Source organism: Furipterus horrens, unplaced genomic scaffold (assembly GCF_987537825.1).
Source record: "Furipterus horrens unplaced genomic scaffold, mFurHor1.1.pri manual_scaffold_12, whole genome shotgun sequence".
Classification (NCBI taxonomy): domain Eukaryota; kingdom Metazoa; phylum Chordata; class Mammalia; order Chiroptera; family Furipteridae; genus Furipterus; species Furipterus horrens.
In genome coordinates, this window is record NW_028327182.1 from 92,298,078 (window position 1) to 92,320,491 (window position 22,414).

Here is a 22,414-nt window from a genome sequence, read left to right on the forward strand (position 1 = left end):
ACACAAAGACATTTTTAAAATACAGTGAGTAGTGTTTTAGTACTATTGGTGTTCTTATTTTTAGACTGTTATAGGCATTGTAGGGTAAAGCAAATAAGCAATTGTTTCAATGTTGTTAGGAACTTAAATTTTCAGTATAAAGAAAAGAGAAGCTAAAAAAAATATTAAATAAAAACCCTATAATCTTAAATCTGAATTGGAAATGTATGAACCCATGATTATAAAACAAATGTCAAAAATACACAAATTCTTTTGAGATTCCACCTCAAAATGGATCACAGACTTATAAGTAAAAAAATAACTCTACAGTAGTCCTCCCATATCCACAGGGGACACATTCCGAGACCCCAGTGGGTGCCTGAAACCGTGGATAGTACCGAACCCAGTATGTACTATGCTTCTTCCTACACATGCATACCTATGATAAAGTTTCCTCTATAAAGCAGGCACATTAAGAGATGAACAATAACTAATAAAACAGAACAATTACAACAGTATGCCTTAAGCAAGTTATGGGACTGTGGTCTCCCTCACTCTCTTTCAGAATATCTGGCTTTTCAAAATACCAGATTGCATTGTGCTCACCTCCCGGTGCAGGTCTGAGATGCTCCAAGACCTGCGTGACGAGATGGAGAGAGGTGGGTGGCGCAGCTGGTGACGTGACGTTAGGCGACTGTTGACCTTCTGAGGAGACCGGAGAAGGAGAAGCATTGAGCTATGATGACATCACGTTTAACACCCTTTTGGTCGTAACTAAACACTCGCCACCCCCTGCGGCTGTGACTTGGGCAGTTGGCGACAGCAACACTACCAGGGCTTTCTCTTTCCTTCCTCACAGCTTCAGGCAGAGAAGATTACTTCTTACTGTAGATCTTGGCGGCCTCCGCACACGATTTACCTTCTTTCCTGATTAGGTCAAGAGCTTTCACCCTCTCGCTTCGAGGGAGCACTTTAGCGCTTCTCTTTGGCACGTGCGCACGGCCAGCAGCACTACTGCACTTTGGGCCATTATGAAGTCAAAGAAAAGTGACTTGAACACAAGCTTTGAGATAAGTGACCAGGTCACAGAGACGGCTACTGAGTGACTCATGGGCCAGAAGCCCCTACAGCGTGGAGACACTGGACCAAGGGAGGGGTCACCTGGGTGAGACCCAACGGGACTCGCAAGATTTCATCACACTACTCAGAACAGTGAGCAACTTAAAACGTGTGAATTGTTTATCTCTAGAATTTTCCATTTAATATTTTCAGACCAGAGCTGAAGGATCATTTGTCCCCTACAGTTATCTATAGTCTGGATTTTGCTGATAACATCCTCATACTGTCATTAAATACTTCCCTGTTTTTTCTGTAAGTTGGTAATTAGATACAGAAGCATGATCAGAACTATGTTCAATTTTGGGCAAAATCACTTCATAAGGTTGCATGTTTCCATACAGTGTCAGGCTGTCTCTCTTTTCGTGACATCACAGGCTATTGGTGATCATTGCCAAGGTTCATTATTAGCCGAAATGCTCCTATAAAGATGTTATACCCTAAAGTACAATTTATTCAGGAATGGCAGGAAAAAATCCTTGATTTGTCCACTTATCAGTTTTCAATATAATAAGATGGTTTGTTAGAAATCTTTCCACATAGGCAATAATTTTGTGTGGAGTTTTTTGCTTTTGTTTTTGTTTTTTGAGTGCCATGGTGGATACACTGTTCCGTTAGGACTTTCTTCAGGCTGGCTGAAGTCACTCTGGCATGAATGCCACGATATTTGATAACTGCCTTGATTTCTGCTATGACAAAATGTTCCAAACTCATCTTTATATTTCTGGTTTTCAGACATGGAATCAGCAATTTCCCCAAGGATTAGCTGCCCTTTCATTCCATCCTTTGGAGGCAATATACATTTTTTTAAATTCTGCGTGATTGGTAAATAAATCCTTGCTCAATTCTAACAAGTAATAACACACTCCCATCCGTGACCCATCCATCCATTTCCGGACGGAAATTCCTCTAGGCAGCCAGCAGGACGCCTGGGCCCTCTGGTTGGGAGACCTCGCTCCCTACTGACTGCTGGTTTTGGATTCTCTCGCTTTTCTATATCCAGCTCAGCCACTGAGTTAACAAGCAATTGGTTGCTAACTTTGGTATTCTGTCCACATAACTGTCCTTAGTACTGGTCACACACATCTAAGTCACCTGGTGGCCACGTCCTGAGCCCTGTGCTAGGCACCGGAGAAAACAGAACCAAAGAACAAAGAGCTTCCGTCCAGTGGGAGAAAGTACACCCTTTGAAATCTCACAAGACAGACAGCCCCCACAGGGCATGCGAGAGGAGTCTGGGGGGGCCACCGGAGAACTCTGAAGGCTGTGGGACCCCAAAGGGACGAAGCTCTGGGTCTGTCACACCGTTTCCTCCTGCTGGGCCCATGTGTCCCTGCCTCCTGTGGCCACTGAGACGTGGGTGGACACCCCAGCTCTGGTTTTCAGGAACGGGAATAATGAGCCCTCAAAAATGTATGTTTGTGTCTGTTCCCTTGTGGGTCTCCCTCCCTCCATGCCCAGGTCTCTGCGAGAGCTTCGGAGGTGGGGGGAGGGGGTGTCTCTGTCGTCCCAGCTCACACGGACATGTCTGCGCCTGGGGACTGAGTAGAACGTAATCTGTCTCAGACACCTAACAATGCCATCACCCACAGGACTTTCAGGGTCCCACGTTTAGACATGTGGGACCTTCCCAAGTCATGTGGCTAGTGCCGGGCCGCCGAGTGGAACCTCCTGAGCAGGAAGCAACCATTCAGTGTGGGACTACAAACTGGACAATCCCACCCTCGTCCTGAACACAACTCAACTGTCACACCCCTTCCCTCCGTGGGACTCTCCTGGGCCACTAAGAGCTGGGTCATGCCCTGGACCCATCTACTGACTCTCCTCCCACGGGGGCTGGGATATGGTTCCCTTATAACTAATATTGATCACTTTTTTTTGTAAGAACACACGAGCTATAGAAAACACTTTAAAACAGATAAGATAAAGAAATTAAAACCACCTATAATCCAATCACCCACAAATAGAGCCGGGGGGCCTCCCTGTAGCCCATCTCCTTCGGGCATGTGTCTGGTGGTGGGTGTTTTATTCTGTCCTGAAGAACAAGGTCACATCACACGCACGGTTCCGGACTTGCCTTTTCCCTCAACAATATAGAGTGACCGTTTCCCTGTGTTATGAAATATTTCTCTGTGCCCAGGCCTACCTATTGGGAACCAAGGTGAGTTCACCAGGGAGGAGGGCCCTTCTTGCTCAGAAAGATTGGCCTGTCCAGGTCCAGGCCCCCCTAAGAGCTCTGAGGACCTGCAAGATGGACCCAGAAAGGAGACCGTGGGTAGGGTGGCTCCCCGGACCCCAACGCCAGGAGGCCTTGCATGCCCACCCCTCCTGCTCATCCTGCTGCCAGCTCTTTGGGGCTAGCGGCTGTCCTCTTGAGCGCAGTTCCTCGTGTGCCTTCAGTGGGACAGCTGAGGCTGGGGAGGCGGGGGGAGTGGAGGGTGCCGGAACACGGGTGCAAGAGGCCCCCCTGAGGACCCAGGCACGTTTGGACAGCAGGGAACTCTCAGCTAGGCACACCCTTTCTCCTTCTGGACCAAGTGTCCTTCTAGAAAGAACGATACCTTTAATGCGACTTCACCTCCCAGGTGGGCTCTGCAAAAACCCTTAGAAGGCATTTGGCACGATGCCTGGCAATGCACAGGGGGGGGTGGGGGGGTGGGGCTGAGAACTGCCCCGGGGCCGCCTCTCTCCAAGTTGCTGCGCCCTATTTACTAAGACAGAGGCGGTCGCCGTGCAAACAACCGCTTGGGGGTGCGATCTCGCCACAACTGAGCGGGGACTGCCCCGGTGGGCGGGTGGCCGGGTCACCGCAGCCCCGGGGCGCGCACGTGGAGCGCGTGGGGCCCTGGGCGAGAGTGGGGCCGCACTCCACCAGCACGGGCTTCTGAAGCTTTTTTTCAGCCAAGTACAGGAAAGCCTTTTCCTTCACAGCTGGGTTCCGATGTTACAACATAAAGGCTCATTGTCCTGAAGCCACCCAGCCTGTCTGACGGCTTTGGCAATTTCCTTCTGCTCCGCAGAACCTGGAGCCGGTCAGCCGTCCCGCGCCTTCCCGGTGGGTGGCGAGCCGGGGTTATTCAGGCGCGCAGCCTCCCCACGAAGCTCCAAGGGGCGGCTGCTTTCACTTCCTCCGAGGAGGACGGAGGCAACGCGGGAAAAGAAAGGCCCTGCTTCCCAGCGGGCTCAGCCTCCATGGAGGAGGAGTGATTATTAACCCGGAAAATAAATAAAGAGTTATGCGCGGCGACAAAGACCCTCTCCTTTGACCCAACTTGAATCAGGCTCCTCGGAGCCTTTTGCTCCTCTGGGCCTGACCTTGGCCCTCCCTCTCTGCCCTTGGAGAATCCTGTTTGAACCAGAATCCTCGGTCTCGGAGCACCCAGGTGTGCCTTCAACAGCAAGCCCCTGTTGCTACTGTTTCCTCTTAGCAATACCCCATCCACTGACCCCACCCCCAGCCCCGCTCCTTGGCTCTCCGTCCCCACCTGCCTCTGCTGCCCTTGGAGTTGAGTCCCATCTCCTGCCTGCAAACCCCCATTGGAATAACCCCTCTGTCTCACCGTCCTTCACAAGTGTCCTGAGTGTGTGGGTGGAAAACGCATCAGCCCATGATCACCTGTCTTTAAAGAATTGATATAAAGTAATTGATTAAACATAATTGCATCTTTTCTTGATGTCAGGCTCTTGCATGATTTTGCAAGGCAAGCATTCGGAACATCTGGAAGGTTGTAATGCTGACTTCAAGTGTGTGGCTAATAAAGGTTTGCCGGAGTGAGTGCCTGGTAACAGGGCGTGGAAGCCGTCCTGTTGGCTTCACCCTTGCAGCTGCATAATCCTGGTGAGCTTTATTTTTCAAAGCAGAGGCTGCAAACAGCTGGGCCCTGGGGTCTGCACGCCTCCGTCCACGTGAAGCCAGGTGGAGGGCGCTGTCCCTTCAGAGGAGTTGACAGCTGCCACCAAAACGTCAAAGTCGGCACAGCAAGCTGACATTCCTGTCTCCTGGCCTTTATTCTCATGATTATTTCATTAGAACGGGGAGAAAACAGTGGTGACAAACCAACAAACACAAGAACCAAAGCCCTTGAACAACTTTAGAGGCAGATGAAGGCACCAGCTCGTTATTCTGAAAATGAGAGAAATAAAGAAGTTATTAAAAATTCTTTCCTATAGGAACTTTATTGGAGGGTAATTTAATAGACCTGATGGAGGAGGGGGAAAGTGTGTGTACAAAATAATTCCAGCCACTAATTCAGAACGGCGTTTTAAAATGACTAGTTAATTGATTCGAACTGCCAGCGGGACGTTTCACTGGACCTTGTAATAAAGGGACTGGGCTGTCGCCCTTTACACCACTGACCAATCTGAGCATCACTCCAGGTGAGGCGACCAAACACTGTGTGGCCGTCACCTGAGAGGTGTAACTACACAAGGAGGAGGGCAGGCGGGCAGGCAGGCGGTGAGCTGACTCCCTCCCCATGGGGGACACAGGGGACCGACAGACGAGCTCGGTGACACCTGGGAGCTACCAGCCAGCATCAGAACGTGGACTATTTTCAAGATAAGGGCCCCACTTCTTCAACACTTCAATAAGGGACAAAAAGGGCGGAGGGGCTGTTCCGCATGAAATGAAACTACGAAAAGATTTAAGAAACATAAGTGTAATCATGGACCCTGTATGGATGCTGATTCAGACAAACCAACTACAAAAAGACTGCTCTGTCAATCAGGAAAATTGAATATATATTGATATTTAGACGATCTTAAGGAATTATTGGTAATTTATTAATAATGCTCTGTGGTTGTTTTAAAAAGTCCTCTTATTTGCGGGTGAAATTATATGAGGGGAATAGGTGTGCGCACAAGGCCATGTGGATGGTGGATGGCAAAGGACTAACGGCTGCTGAAGCCGAGCACCAGCGTGTACGCATGTTCTAGTCTCTCCTTTGCTGTATGTTTGGAGATTTTCACAATAAAAAATAATGTGCAATGAAGGATGGTAATCTAGAGTGGAGAAAATATTGAAGTCTGAGCAACTAACACCTCTGATAAAAATCAGGGGCTATCACAGAGCTCCTTCTGCCCTGCGTTTAAGTATTTCATCCTGGCCAGCTGGCTCAGTTGGTTGGAGCGTTGTCCTAGGCACCAAAAAGTTGCAGGTTCAATCCCTGATCAGGGCACATACCTGGGTTATGGTTCGATCCCCGGTTGGGGTGCATATGCGAGGCAACCGATCGACGTTTCTCTCTCGCCCCCTTCCTCTCTCTCTAAAATCAATGAACATATCCTTGGGTAAGGATTAAAAAATAATTCAATATTTCATCTTGAATATAGGGCTTTTTTTTTCTGTTAAATCTGGCTTTTGAGTCAATCCTTTGTTGAGACAATGATAGTTGAGTATCACCCAACATCAAACATTTTCCAAACTACACTATTCCGATCTGATGAGCATTATAAAGCTAAAAAAGAACAAGCTTCATCCCCAAGTCCTGAAATTCCAACAGAAAAAGCCCTGCTCTCCAGAAACAGCCGTGTTGACAGGGGCGGCAAGCCTTCTTGCTGTTTTCAGTGAGTTTCACCCGCTCTAACTCTCTTAGCCCTGAATGTGGACCTCTCGGGAGGGAGGGCACCACCAATGCACTCAAGTCCGACTGTGCTGGAAGGGCAGGGCGATGCCACCCAGCAGCACCGCCCCCTCCAGGAAAGCTCTCCCTCAATCTGTTTATTTTACATGTGTATGTCCTCCTAAACTCAGCTCACGTAACGTTACCTGCTCAAGGATGATGGGCACGCACTCCCACAGAAGAAAAAAACAGAGTAACTGCATTCCGAATAGGGCAACCGCTCCACCCTCACTCCCGCCGGAAGCCCCGCCACCCTGCGGCTTCCTCACTCACACCCTGGAATGCCCGCCACTCTGGCGCCCGTCCACCTTGTATCTTAATCTCTTTTGATCATGAGAATATTCAGGCATATCTATAAGGAGGGTGCAGTGAGACTCTCACGCACCTTTTACCCACCTTTGACAAGGACCAGCATCTTCCAAATCTCGTTTCACACCTCTCTCCCCGACCTGTGTGTGTTGGTTCCATGTCTGTTTCTGGGGCACTTGAAAGCAAGCCCCAGACGTCCCGTTAGTGTCGCCGTCTTACACCCGCTTCTAGTGTGTTTCACGCACTGGAGTGCAGTTGGGGCAGGTGGTGGCGCCTCCTATGGACCGCGGGTCAAGAACAGGGACCGTCGCAGCTTCAGCACCCGGCACCGAAACTGACCCCGGCTAGGCACTCGGGAAACCCCAGCTACCGTCAGAAAACTGCCCGAGTGACCCCATGCCAGAAGCGCCCGGCCAGGCCCTTCCTGGATTCCTGACCCACTGAGACCACAAAACAATGACTGTTCCTGTAGGACATTAAATATCGGGATGATTGGTGTTGCAGTAACAGACAACCGGAACATGGCAAGTCACTGAACCTCTCCGCGCCCGTCTGCACATCCTTAACGTGGGGGTGGTGGCAGTACCTACAGCACACTGGGCTTCCTTCCACTAGTATTCAGTCGGGTAAGAACATACCCACCCAGCACGGTGCAGCACTCAGTAAGTGCTGGCAATCAACATTCGGGAAACACACGGGTTAGAAATCCTGACCAGCCCAGCAAGGACACTATGTACAAGTTCTCACTGGCCAGGCATGCTGATTTGGGATAAGGGTGCATGCCACAGACGCAGAATCAACTTCAAGGTTGCTGTGAGTCCCGCCCTCTTTCAAGGACTGGGGAGAGAGTGGAATTTGCGGAATCTCCGGGCTGTGGTTTGCATGGTGCACACACCCTGGGCCTGTGTCCGAGAGTGCTTGGCAGCTTGGGCTTTGGTTCAGCCCCAACTCTGGTAAAACAGGCTTCAGAAAGCAGAAACCGCCAGGCCTTGAGATAATGCTCCCTTCGGTTCCCAGGTTTAAGAAAGCTGAGTGAAAGGAAAGGCTTCTCACAAACTTGGTCTTGGGATTGTATGCAGCCCTCTGTAGCCGTGTCTGAGAACGGCACTGTTTGCTAAAACAAAAGAAAGGTGATTCTGGAGCTCACCAAAGGCAGGCCCGAGGGCCCCTGCTTAGGACTGTCCCCCACAAACCCATGGCAAGGTAAGTGTATCCATTCAGCCCTCTCTGATCACTAATGTCGCACCTCGCTGCTCCCGAAAAGGGCAGTCACGACTACTTACTTTCTGTCCAACAGCACAGTCCACCCGGGAGCATTTCTGACGCTAGGAGCCAGCACACTTGAGGTGCCTTTTCTGGGCTTTTAGGTCAAGAGGGGAGCTTCCGAAAGGCGTCTGCTGGAAGTGCATGAACCCTCCCTGTGGGAAGGATGAGCTCTCCTTTCCCCTCGCTGTGCTTTCTCCCCTTCCAAGTACTCTGTCACTCGCTGCAAGGCCCATGCAGAAGTTACAGGTCGCAATTCCTAACAGCTATTACTGAATGAGGCAGAATATCCACTGGGAGACTCTGAATACTCTGGGTGGAGCTTTAACACAAGCCATGAAAGGAACGACTGAATTAAAACCGAGGTAAACACCCGTTCCCTCAAGTCGTGTGACAAAATTCCCCTCTGCTCCCCACCACACCTCATACGTGTTTTTAGTGAGAGCGGTCTCACAGAACTGAAATCAAACAGGCTCCAAACAAGTAAAAGATGTATGCAGGCATATCTGAGTAAGAACATGTTTATTGACAACCTCGTTTCCTTTTTACAACTCCTACGGTTTTAAATAACAAAAATTTCCAGGAAATCAGTTCATTTTAAATTAAGATATTTAAACAAAGAAAATTTTCACAATATGATTTTCACTTACATGAGTTTTCAAGAGTTCTAAATGTTCTTTTCAAACCGCACAACTGAACGAAAAGCTTTCAGCTAGACCTTTTTCAAGGCCCTTCACTGAGGAAGCTGGGCTGCCAATGAGACCCTTGCAGTCCGGGCTCTTACAGACAAGGGCCGGAACGCCGCGCAGACACAAACCCACAAACCTGCTCTGGGAACAGGCCGCACGGGCCGGGCGCTGCGTCCGTCGGACACGCTTTGACAGTGAGCACAGATATGTTTCGGACAACTCAGGCCGCTGCGGTTAAAGCTTCCTGGGCGCTTTCTGCATCAGTCACACAAGAGCTCCAAGTTCGGGGTGCGTGTCACCAGTGCATGCTGAATTCAGGAGGACGGGCGACTGCCTTGTCAGCCGGCTCCCAAGGGGACTCCTGGGGGTCGGGGATGCGCTGGGCCGACGCCGGAGCAGCACCCCATCCCCTGCCACCTTGCCCGGCACACTCAGTGCTGAATTCTCCTGAGGCTGCACATGCAAGTCACTTACTTTTAAAGGAATTCACGATTCATAAAATGAAGATTTTCATTGACAGACTTCAAATATCAGCAAAACTAAAACAGAAGACAGACTTCCCAAATATTTCACGCACAGTTCCTCTGACTAGCTGGTGTAACACCCATCAGACATAGAAAGGGCTGACTTTTACCACAATCGAGGCTACAGTTCAGAATGGAAGTCCCGTACAGCTCCGTCCGACTTCTCTGCCAGCGCGGCCACGCGCCCGTCGGGAGCGTCACGCGGCGGCGATCGAGGCGTCGTCCACAAGCCGGCCCTGGGGCTTTAAAGCGGGAAGACAAAACGGCTTCACAAAAGAATAATGACCACATAAGCGCTATTCACTGAAAAGACTCTGAAGTTCTTGGGACTGTTCACAAAAACAGGATAAACACATGCAAACCCCAAAGAAACACGAACCCGCCTCACTCCCGCAGCCCCTCCTTCACTGGAACCCCGGCCCCTGTCCCCGCCCACCCGCGCAGGCCCCGCCCCGCCAAGTCACCGCCCAGGTCGCCACGTCCCTCTCGCCCTGGGGTTGCCGCAGCCGCTGCCAGGCTGTCAGCATCAGCAAGGGCAGCGGGGAGGGACCTGGGCCCTGTCCCCGCCTGAGCGGTCCAAGTGTCATTCTCTCGCGCGCGCTCCTGCTCAGGGCCTGCGGCCCGCGCTCTGATGGATAAGATCCCTGGGGATCAGGGTCCCCCAATATCCTGGGTGAGAAAAAGCGATTCCCAGTGAACGCTAGGCTACCTCACAGTGAACACGACAGGGACACACGCAGCAGATGAAGACGAAAGGTCCCTTGCTCTGAGGCCACAGGCTGGGGAAATGTAACCCGTCACATCACACGAGGAAAGGCTAAGACTGCGTCAAAGGCACCACACTGTCTGCAGGTGTAAGGTCCCTGACAGGCTGGCCGCACCCCAGAGGCCAGGCGCTAACACAAACGGGCCCCCGCAGGTGCGTTCAGCTCATTACGCGGACGCACAGCGGCAGCCTCGGGGGGTGGGGGGAGGCCCGAGATGGCACTCAGGGGGCCTGCACACGGGCCGCGTCGCAACTGCGCCGCCAGAGCCCCCAGCTGGGCTCCTGCAGTGAAGACGGCACCTCTGCTCACCGTGCGGTCGCTCTGTGTGTGTGTGCGTGGGCGGGCATGTGTGCACGTGTGGTAGTGTATACATGTGTGTGCATGTGCGCACGCATGCATGTACACCTGCATGTCTACATGCACGTATAAGTTAGATCTCTCGCACTCGAGGCAGGAACAGAATGGATGAGAGACCAGGGGCCTGGGCTTTTAAACTCTGCGTAACTTTTAGTGCTGATGGAGGGCGCTCAGTGTTAGCAACGGAAGAACGGCTCAGCCTGGTCAAACCCTCCCGGACACAGCCTTACAAATGGGCAGAAGGCAAGCCCATCTCGTCATCAGAAAACCGACATCTTTTCCAAGGAGGCGGGGTACTGACCCCACCTGCTCTGGGGCAGCACAAGTGTCGGCCCCGGTGCCGTCCAAGGTGGCGTCCGCCAGGCCGCGGGGCTGCTGGGCACCTGAAGCGTGGCCGGTGCCGCTGAGGAACTCACTTTTAAGTCAAGTTAGATTTGAATGAATGAATTCAATTCAAAGCTCGGCAGGCGCACAGGGCCAGGGGCTACCACCCTGCCGTGGCCCCGCCCGCCCTGAGGTCCGCGATGGCTCGTGGGCAGCGGGAGGGTGACGCTCACGCCCCAGCCTTGGCGTGGCCGCTGAGACAACTCCGTGTTTCCCCGGCTGACAAAGGGGCCGGCCTGAGGCGCCCAGGCCATTTCTGTGGCAGCAGCTCAGTGACCAGACGGTGGTGCTGGTATTTTGAGAAAAGGTCGTGGCCGTTAGAAAAGGAAATGTTCATTATGCTAAAACGGAGGGATGTTTATTTTCCTGGAACCTTTCTGTGCAGATTTAAACACCACCCAGAAGAGGCTGCCTGTGGAGGGAAATCCGAAGCCCGCACCAGCCTGAGCCGGGGCTGCCGTGAGCTTCGGGGACGGAACGAGACAGGAGAACCGACGGGGCCCCCATCCTGAGCCCTCACACCCACCCAGGCTCTGCCTCACAGCTGCCCCACGACCGAGTCCGGACACCAATGCATCCCTAACACCGAATAAGGCCGCGCTTCTGGGCTTAGAAACAGCACGGGTCAGCAGATCGAAGAGCTAAAAAGACATCAGACACTGACCATCCCCCCAGCGCTCCCCACCCAAGTCATGGCTTCGCCCCTGCAGGTGACCCCAGACATGATTCTTCTGCAGATACAGAAAAGTGCATGCGTCTGGAAAGAGAAAAGCTAGAAAACTGATGAAGAATACATTAGCAGAGGCTAACATGTGACTCACTAATGCCCGGATAACGTAAACAAGGCACAACTCCCCCAAACCTTCCGGACACAACAAAGGAAACAGTGCACTGTAACTCACCATTCCAAACGGGGTGTTAGCTGCAAAGAGAAGGAGGGCACCCCGGAGCCATACGTACTCATGAATATCCGAGCTACCAGTGAGTCAGCGGGACCAGAACCGTGGGGAGGGGCAGCCCTGGGCTGAGGCACCACGAGGGGGGACGCAGAGGAGAAGCACCGGCCACCACAGCCACCTGCGGCCAATCCGCGCTCACACGCCATGACCCTCTGCATGTTCTTTCATTACAGGGCCTCAGATGTTAATGTTAATCAAACCATTAACCCGGAGTGTGGTTTCCGATAGACGGTCACTTTCAGAAAACACCCAAATCCGGTATCACACGGTTCAATGGAGAGAACTAGGGAGGTTCAGGAATCGTATTTAGAATTAATCCATTTTGATTACAAAGTATAACTGTTAGTCTCAAATTACTGTTTACTGATGTTCGCATGAAAAAAATCTTGTCTGTTTCCGAGACAGGGAATTAGGGAATTTCTAAGTCTCACCTTCACAAAAATACCAGTGGGTATGAAGCGCCGGAGCAGCTGGTTCGTGAAGGCAGGAAACCTGAGCAGGTTGATGTGGAGAGACGGCAGCTGCTGGTACCCGGCCATGAGAGGGTAGAAGTTGTACAGCATTTCCTGTTCGGTGCCAGGTAGGATGCGTAATCGAATCTAAATCACAGACAGTTACAGGTCATCAAATATACCAACTTGCGACACCTGTGCTGTTACCCCAAGATAAGTTACAAATGAATGCACACCCACATCTTTCCGGTGCAACGGTCTCTCTCCTATTCCACCTCCCACAGGTTCCAAAATGTAGCACCGAATTACTAAGAGGCTAGGAGCACGCAGATAATACAGGTACAAAAAATAGGCGCGCGGTTTGTCCTAAGCAGAGCTAAAGGCAACTTGTACCAGCCTAAAAATGAGAGCACTAGACGGATCAATATATTCTGGATCGATACATTCCGTGTAGGCAGTAGACCAGGTAGGTTTCACAGTCACAAAACGTCACAGGAAAGGTATCTTTGTAAACACTGCATCCACATGAGACAAACTAGCTATTTCTTAGTCTTCTTTCAGGGACTTTACCTTTGTGGTAAGGTAAGTAACTTCAGGGGGGAAAAGATGCCTGGTAATTTTTTGTTTTTTTTACCAGACACGAAATGAGTTTATGTGTAATCATGCTAATCTCCTCTGTATCATTCCAGTTTTAGTGTATGTGCTGCCCAAGTGAGCATGATGTCTGGCAATTTTTAACAATACTTTCAAAAAGAACACAAAGTGGTAAGATGCAGATATCTTACATTATCTAATTATTTATAAGTTAATATAAAGACACTCAAGAAAAGCTTACACATTTGCAATTGAGTGCATACAAGTACGCAACATGCCAAAGCTAACCTATGTACGTGTGTGCCAACATGTTAGAGCTATTATACTTACACAAGCTGACATTAGTGTATGAACTCAACAGTACACGTCACGTGTAGTCCTCTTTTGCATTTAACAACAAACACAGCGCTCAGCATGTGCACAGCACAGGTGACTAGTCAGGGTACATACTTCCAGGTGTTCTGACACATCTGTTCCTCTAATTCTGTCCTCATTAACAAAAAGTGTTGGCTGACTACAAAATCTCTGGAAAATGTCCCTGATAGTTCAGAGGAGAATCTGGCTTTTCATACAGGTAGTCATACCTCCAGGCCTCAAATTAAAAGCCAAAAAGATACACACACACAAACTCATTAGTAATAAAAGGGAAGTCTTAAGATTTCCAGGAAAAAGAACCTGTACACGTGACCTCAGTGTGAAAAGGTTTGCCCACTGACTCCTCCTCTATAACAAGTTGTCCCTGATCCATAAATAAGAGGGGCCACAGCAGTCTCATCAGCCCGCTTGCCCTGCTCCCAGTTCCCGGCCACCCTGAGGGTCTAGACCCGCAGCCTGTGAGTCACGGCCTCCACCTGCTTAAGGCCAGAGAACATGAAGGCATCACTGGGCTCCACGGAAACCTCCACATCTTGAACTAAATCAGTCTTATTCTTCAGGTGATACTTGACGGGTAAGGACTCCCTGACACGTCCAAATGATGGCAGATCTGCAGAGAAAATGACACAATTCTCTTGGTTAAAAAAAAATAGCTCATCATTTACAGGTTCCTTTTGCAAACGAATCTCAATCTATAAGACATGGGCTTATTTAGATTAATGATATCACTGCGCTCTTGCTAAATAAGACAATTTTCTGGTTGTGCGTTAGCCATGCAACTGTGATAACACAGGTTAAGAATAATCAGTCTCCTCCTAAAACGAACTAATGTAGGGCATTTGCTATCAGGAGCTGAACTATATTTTAGGAGGGACTTAAGAAATCTATGAAAGATTTCTCTAAGTATCAACCATGGTTCAAAAAGGAATGACAGACATCATGTGCCTCTTGATGGGAGCACATACTATTACCTATAAAGTATTCCTGCCCCAAACTTAAACCTGAATCTGACCACGCCTACGGATCTAACTACCAATTTATAGGGACAAAGAAACACCTAAAAATAATACAACACAATCAGCAAAATCCAGACTGCAGCAAGCTCTACAGGGAAAACGAACAGCAAGGGAGGGCGGGGTGAGGGCAGTGAGTGGAGGGGCATGTGCCCGCCTACCGATTTCAAAGTATCAACTGCTACGCAGAGACCTTAGGACAAACTGAAGGACATGCAGAGTCAACTAGGAAACCTTCAACCCTACAATTTGATCATATCAAGATGATGTTGCTAATTGCTAAAGCCATGACAATAGTGTTACGATTACGTTTAGAAAAAGAACCACTACTATTAAAGAGGCACACTGAGTATTTAGAGATGGAATTACATACAGAACTGCCTCAAAATAACGGGAGCAGGAGGGGTGTGGAGGCAGAGGTGAAACCAGACTGGTCAGGGTCTACTTCTGTAGATGTTGGGCATTTTTCATAATAAAAAGCTTTGACAAGTCTTAGAAGCTGGAACAAATATTCCTCTTGGATTCTTCCTACCCGAGGAAGGGCCGTTACCTGCGCCCACGTGCAGAGGAATGTTTTCCACGATCACATGCGGCAGCGTGAGGACAGTGCTGACGACAGGGATGTCCACCCCGGCTGAGGCTCTGCGGCAGGAAAGGGCCACATTTTACAGGAGAAGTTAATACGTCAGAGACAGGGGACAGCACTTTCACCAACCAGTTCCGAAGGAAACACACATCACCCGGTTCCTAGAATGTTGTGAATGGAACTGGCTGGGAAGTGAGAGCTGTGGTCTGGAACACGTCTAATTAGCGACACCGTAAACCAGGCCGCTGTCTGGTCCCAGCGGGTGAGGAGGGAGCAGCTGCCACCCACGCGCACCAGCGAAGTGTCCGCCGGTGACATTCTCAGCGTAGGGAGTAGTGTGGTGACTCACGTGGACACAGACGCCGTCACACTGAGGACGGCTCACAGAGGGGCCCCAAGACACTGCCCCGGGCACCGTCACCACAGTGCACACAGCAGCCTCGCCCACATCCTTACAATCCCAATAATCCGTTGATTCCCATGGGTCTTCTATGCAGACAATCCCACTTACTGACTGCAAATAAGAGCGGTTTCTCTTCATGTTTATAATGGTCCTACCATCACAATTAGTTTGGCTGAAATTTCACCAGAATATAGGTCACGCACTGTGACAAGACACAGATGAACATTTAATGAGCCTGTTTAACCTTCGTGCATCTGACAAACGGTCAGGGACAGCACGTGACTTCCAGTCGCCTCTCCAGGACTGACAGAAGCTCTCAACTATTAAATAACAGTGACAAACACCAAAGGCACGAGACCAGCTCAGACACGAAGAAAAGATAACGCTGACACAGTCTTACCTCTTCCAGGAGATGATATAATGCCCGGTTGCTACTCCGCCTTCCACGCTCCCCGCGGCCGGGCACCGGAGACAGAAGCACTCGCTCGCGCTCTCGCCGGTCTGCAGGACAACTACAGAAGAGAGCCTGCGTGACCCTCCCGCACCGACGCCCGAGAGGAGTGTTCACAGCTGAGTGACGGTCCAAGAAAAGAACGCCTTATTATACGTCACTTACAGAGAATCAGTCCCTGAGGCTCAGAGGTGCTCAAGGCCTTCTTCAAGGTCACAAAGTCTCTAACCAGTGCTTTCTCCAATCTAGCAACATTCCATTACAATATAAACAGACGAGGCACCTGCCTGTCGCTGACACGTTCCTATGGGAACTCACGAAAGGGTGGAGTCTGGAACCAGAACACCCTTTGGTGACTATTTGAATTTCTCGAAATTATTTCATGTTTCCAAAACAACCATTTCACAGTAGGGGGAAAAAACCCATCATTTTAGTTACCCCTTAAGGTATTCAAAATGTTATTCTAGAAAACTCTTGACTTTCCCTGAATAAACACATACTGTTCATATCACCAAATGGAAATACATCACAGACTGCCTCATTCTTGCCTCATGTGGCTACTTACTTCTTATGCAGGTATGGGCGCCTCCTGCCAATTTTATAAGTCTGATGGCTAGATGAACACCCACCTAGACCAAGCCTCCTCACCCAGCGGCACGCCGCGGCCTGCAGTGTCTGTCACTCGTGTGCCTGTGTAACGCCACCTTCGGCAAATCTACGTGCATTACCTCGTAATAACAACAAAGTCCCTAACCATTAGGTTTTCCAGTGAAGAAGACTGTGTTAAATTAATGGTTATGACTGTGGGGCGGTACCAGAAATGAAGAAGAAAAAAAGTTGGGTCAAACATTATTTGAATTAACTACTTCTAAGTAATTTTTAAGGACTAAGAAATGACAATGTAGCCCAGTAAGTAAAACCCACATCAGTTCAAACCTCTCCAAATAGCTTTTATAAAAACCTGGGGTGTTCATATTAAATTCCCCCAAAGACGGCCATAATTCTAAGAAGTTATCTAAAATGATCACAAACGTTAACAATTAACATCAGGGTTAACTAGGGACCCGGAAACGTTGTGGTTTTTAATGTGCCGACAGAAATCTGCAGTGCACCGGTGCCGGTGTTCTTCACCTCCTAATTCCCGGAAGCTTTAAATGTGACCTCCTGCGGCAAAAAGGACTTCACAGCTACGACTGGGACAGGATCTTCAAATGGGGAGATTACACTGGATTACCCAGCGGGGCTCAATGTAACCACAAGGTTATAAGAAAGCGAGAGAGGCGAGGAGGAGGTGCCACAACGGAGCAGAGGTCACGGGCAGAGGTGTGACGACATCCCACAGCTGGCTCTGGACATGGGGGGAGGGGCCACGAGCCAAGGAACCCAGGCGGCCCCAGGAGCTGCATCCAGCAGCGGGAAGGACCTCCCTGGAGCCTAAAGAAAGGGAGCCCCGTCAATACCTGGATTTTAGGACTTTTGACCTCGAGAAGGTTAAGATAATAAAACTTTTTGTTATCTTAAAAAAGAGACATTATTCGTTAATTTAATAAATACTGATTAACTAGCACGAAGTTGCAGAACCGAGCAGGAAGTCACAGCACCGGTTTCCAAGGGGACATGGGCACTGAGGAGCCCATGGGAGTCCGCCGGGCTGACGAGGCAGAGGGCGCGGGCTGCGAGCAAGAGTAGCGACCGGCTCAGCAGACGGGGCAACGTCTGCCGACCGCAAACTGGCCAGCCTGGCTGGCGCCCGGGAAGGGGAGAGCCTGGCGCAGAAGCCGCGGCATCGGCGGGCCAGCCTGGAAAGGTCTGGTGTGTCGTGAAGTTTATAAGAAGGAAGGACAAGTCCCGAACGGTTTCCTGAGAGACCAAACCCTGGAGCAACATGAAAGGCAGACGAGGGGAGACACTGGCCAGGAGGCGACGAGCGCAGAGGGCAGTGACGACGGCTGCAAGAAGGGGGACAGGCGCGGGCAGGGAGGGCCGCGCGTCTAGGCGCCGGGAGCAAAGGCTGGGCCCCGCAGCAGCTCGGTGGCACTGTGACAGGATGGCAGCGGGCGAGCCGTGTGTGCGAGGACCCGCTGTTGTATTTCCAAGTTCGTTTTTCAAAGAGCAGCTTCCTTTGAGTAGCAAAAATCTGTTTTTAAAATAAGGTATCCACGACAAGCTGTAAATGCTGCGAATCCCACCCTAATTCTGCATGCGTTCACTTCTGTGAGCCCGGGTCTCAAGGCCCCCGCTTACACTGCTAACGCTTACGCTGCTGACCCCACACGGGCACACGCGTGCACACGCGCACACAACTGCTCTCTGCCAACGAAGTGGGCGGAGCCACACACTCACCTCCATCCACCTGGGACTCCAGCTGGTCCACGGGCGTCATAGAAGGAGCGAGCTGGAGCTCACTGGCGACGATGGTCAGGGCCCAGGGGGAGGCACTTAGCAGGTCCGCCATCAGCAGAAAGGGGATGTCAGCGTAGACCCGCTCCAGGTGCTCAAACTGTCACCAACGAAGACAGGAGGTCTGTCAGGAACTACACATGGCCATTTTACTTGTTCCCATTGATCTCCAGAACCGAAATGATTTCCAATATGCTACACTGGGACGTACCTTCGTAGACACGAACTTAACTGCCACGTCAAATGGAAAGACCGTTTCGATTGTTACGGTTTCATCCTGTAGGAAAACGCAAAAGGCACATGCAATGCTTTTCCAAATATTAGCAACACATAAAGCTTTAAAAACAGAAGGCAAACAAAACAATCCACATAAACAATTCCAGTTTATACAGTAAGGAGCTAGGATTTTTCCATGTAGAGAGACCAGACTACTTTTCCTAGTTAGTTACGTCTGATGTCATTACCACACTGCAAAGCGCTTTCTTACGCACTGTCTATCCCGGGACCTAGAGAGAGTGGGCGGGGCAGGCGCTGTCACCGCCTTACAGCAGAGGAACCAGAGGTCCAGGGCCCTACGCCACAAGGCCAGTGGGCCAGGCAGAGTCTGGGTCTTCTTTTGTTACCGCGGCTCTAGGTGAGTGAAATGTCGATGACAGTAACAGTAATGCAGTGTGGCAGTGTTATGATCACTACACATGTACCATGTAATGCTCCGAACTCAGGCAGAGGCTGTTATTACCGCCCTCTGAAGACGGAGTTGTCACATGGCTACTAAGTGACAAAGGCAGAAACTGAACCAAATCTGACCCTGGAGCCCGACTTAAACCAACAGGCTACCTCTCCTCCCTCTCTAGAGTCTATTAAAAAACAGTGGGGCTATTAGGCCCCTGGAAACAAACAAGCCCCCCTGGTGGGTTAAACACGCGGCTATAATGCCTGATGGATCTGGACTTGCGTCCTGGCTGGACGCGTACCAGCTGTGTGGACCTTGGCAGCGACGTGACCCTAGGGAAGTGACGGGACCTCTACGCCCAGGTCACAGCCCTCCCAGGGCTGCCGTGAGGATTAGAAGGCACCGTAGCACAGAAGGGACTAGGGGAGGGGCCTAAAACTCACCATCGTTCTACGCTTCCAATTCTTTCCTCTTCCAAGTATCACCAAGCTAACTTTTTAGAGTTATGATATTTTGTTATATATTATTATATACAATTGTGTTATCTTAGTGGGGGGGGGGGGAGTGTGCGCAGCTGCACGCATCTGAAGCCTAGGGCCTCAGTATCCCCCAGAAAGGGTCCGTGGAAACAAAGGAGCGGCCCCATGATGAGCTGGGACCGGGCCAGCGCTGAACTCCCTCACTCTCCCAGGGGAGGGAAAAGCACTGACATTTGTATTTCCAAAATGTCCCCCACCTAACCCCAGGGCCTGTAAGATACTCCAGGAGAACAGTGCTTCTGGGTGACCTAATTCTGAACGACAATCACCATAACCTCTGGCGAAAACTCTCAGAGCAGAGTAAGTGCTACACTGAGTCCTGAAGTGTAATACCTGTTTAACAGCTTTTAAGCCAGCGTTATCCAAACATACTTCCCCAACTCTTTTTTGTGTGACACCTGTTTCTATCCCCTGAGTTACGCCCTCGAAGCACACTGGGAACAACAGGCCGGCGCAGAGAAGAACAACACACCCTTCTCACCAGCGCCGTGCTGGAGGGCCGGGGCATCGAGACAGACGCGGCAGCACGCTGGCCAGCCTGAGTCCAGGACGGTCACTAGGCAGCAAACAATTTTTCTAACCCCCGCCCCAGTCTCTAGAAACAGGAAATGGACCGAGAAGGATCAGGCCCAGGCGCACAGAGCAGCGGGGATGGCTCCTCCACCCTCTCTCCTGTGTGCCCATTTTCTTAACAGTCCATTTTCACAGGAAACACATTTCATAAAGAGAAGCCTCCCTTCCTCCAAAACCTTCTACACACAAGCCAACTCACAGAGCTGATCGAACGTGTGACTTTGGAAAAGCAGCAGACAGCTTTCGAGTCTCGAGGCTTGTCTGCACGAGGCCTCAACCCCACTGACGCTCTGGGAGAAGCCACGCTGGCTGGTGCTCTAATGTTGGAGCAATGAACATCTTACATACTGGTTCTAATCAATATAAATGACTCAGAATAGCAACAATTTCAACTGAAATGTGTAATAGACTAGAAGCACCGAACTGCTTACTTTACAAGGAACTAAAGCAATACAGTAAGGAAGGGTCCACCCACCGCGCACGCTTCCTGAAGCAGCTACGAGGACACTACCTTGTGGCACTTGCAAACAATTTCTCGGTCCTCAGTAGTTGTGTTGATCAGGTAAGAGACATACACGAGAAACATTCGGGACCCCACTGTTCCACAGCGCACATATAACGTCTTTTCCAGCTGCAACAGAAGTATTTTAATTCAGTTACTATTAGAGTCCCATCTGATACATATTCTAGCACAATGGTCCCACCTTATATAACTGTACCAACGAGCTAAAGTCTTGAGCACTTTCCACAGGCCACCCCTGCCCCAGCACACGGGTGGGATCACGACTACTCCATCTTTTTATTATCATTCCCAGCGTCCCAGGAACTCTTTGTTTGGTTTGGAAACAAAAGCTTTCTGGAAGATTATCTCACTGAGCTACAAACCTCATGTCATTCAGTTATTTTTATCAGGCAACTAATTCTCCACCTTAGGGTCATTTGTTCTAAAACCCTTGTGTAAGAACTGCTTAAGGCGTCTTACACATTTGGACAGGAAATGTGCATTCACTCGTCACTGCTTTAGTCTCAGGAAAGCCAGGCAGGTGCTCTGAGGCTCACTACAAGCTCAAACGACGGGCTAGCAGGTGTCCCCGCCCGTCACCGCCGGCCGCCCTCACCTGCTCCCCGGGCTGCAAGTCCCCCACAGGGACGTCCGTGAGCAGCGCTGGGCAGGACTCGTCGCACAGCTCGGTGCCGCGCAGGGTCACCTGAGTCTTCTGAGTCAAGTTCGCGTCTTGGCCTGCAGGTGCAGACATCGGTGTTTGAAAACACAGGGAACAGACCGGCCCCCTCGCCGTGGGTTCTGCGGGGAGAGCACTAACTACATCGGAACCGTATTTCCCACCAGCTTCCTGCGTCGGCGCCGCTGCTGGTCCCGGCGCGTCACGTTCATGCTGACCCCACAGGAGAGGGCTGTTTACCAGGTTTTAAACCAGCAGTGAGCTTCACGTCCCTGACCGGGCTCTGCTCCTGGGACTGGACAGTCACGACCAGGCAGTACACTTCATTCGTCAGGGCAGGAGGGTCATGGCGCAGGAGGACTGAAATGTTTGGAACTCGGGAAATGATCCTTTGGGGGGAAAACCATAGCTAAGTAACTGGTTGTTTTAAAAACCAAGTCATTCAGACAAAGAATTCTGAAGCAATGAGCTGGCCCCTCCCAATGTGCCCGGCAAGGCCGACTTACATGGTGCTCGCCTGAATGACGATGCTGTCCCAGTGCACCTCGCTGGCAGGGAGCTTGGGCCGCCGTTTGAAGGAGCGCGAGGCCTGCACGGCCTCCTGGGATGAAGCGGCGTCCCCTCCTCCTCCCTGCCAGTTCAGAACCACGCACCTTCCCGTCTCGTGGCCCAGAACCAGATCCACAGAGGTGATCTAAATGGAGGAGGTCTGTCAGAAAGGCCAGCTCGCTCCTGTCGCCAACACGCCCCAACTAACCCCGTCACGCGGCGATGGTCTCGGGAGTCCTCCCAGAAACCCGGGTGTCACCGAAGTCCAAAGCCTGCCGTTGGGGTCTTATCTCGCCACCTCTGAGCGGGGGCGCCGGCTAGTAGCATGCTAGGCTTCCGCTTCTTTACTCTGAAGCAGGGAAAATAACCTGCCCCTCTAGCTTAGCCCCTGGTGTGGTGCCTGACCTAAGGGACGCTCCGTTAGTGGCTGCTGAGTGAAATACATGAATGCTTTGATAGCCATTAATACACTCACAACCTAATCCCACACATTTTCCCTGAAGACATCTATAGTAGTAGCAGAAAAATTCTTTGCTAGTTGAATACATGTTCCTTTCAACTAAATCCATTCACAGACATACTCAAAACAGTATTAGTTCTGATTTACATCTGGTAGGCTTCTTTAGGTACCTTGTAAAAAATATATAATTTGGTCAA

General features: G+C 50.7%; 1 protein-coding gene across 2 annotated transcripts in view; it reads right to left on the bottom strand.

Annotated features, from left to right (window-relative positions):
* Window positions 1–9,175: 9,175 nt before the first annotated feature.
* Window positions 9,176–22,414, bottom strand: part of TRAPPC11 (trafficking protein particle complex subunit 11) — a 34,512-nt gene continuing 21,273 nt past the window's right edge. Inside the window, exons 20-30 of one of the 2 annotated variants that reach the window (XM_090258129.1) lie at window positions 21,715–21,902; window positions 21,449–21,597; window positions 21,146–21,267; window positions 20,539–20,658; window positions 18,454–18,519; window positions 18,186–18,342; window positions 15,792–15,903; window positions 14,953–15,044; window positions 13,866–13,999; window positions 12,400–12,567; window positions 9,176–9,743 (exon numbers count right to left, since the gene is read on the bottom strand). In XM_090258129.1, coding sequence (XP_090114255.1) covers window positions 9,699–9,743; window positions 12,400–12,567; window positions 13,866–13,999; window positions 14,953–15,044; window positions 15,792–15,903; window positions 18,186–18,342; window positions 18,454–18,519; window positions 20,539–20,658; window positions 21,146–21,267; window positions 21,449–21,597; window positions 21,715–21,902 — 1,353 coding nt within the window. In that variant the 3' untranslated portion in view covers window positions 9,176–9,698. Of the gene's footprint in view, window positions 9,744–12,399; window positions 12,568–13,823; window positions 14,000–14,952; window positions 15,045–15,791; window positions 15,904–18,185; window positions 18,343–18,453; window positions 18,520–20,538; window positions 20,659–21,145; window positions 21,268–21,448; window positions 21,598–21,714; window positions 21,903–22,414 lie in introns of those variants that run through there. The other variant, XM_090258128.1, reaches the window with a different exon arrangement.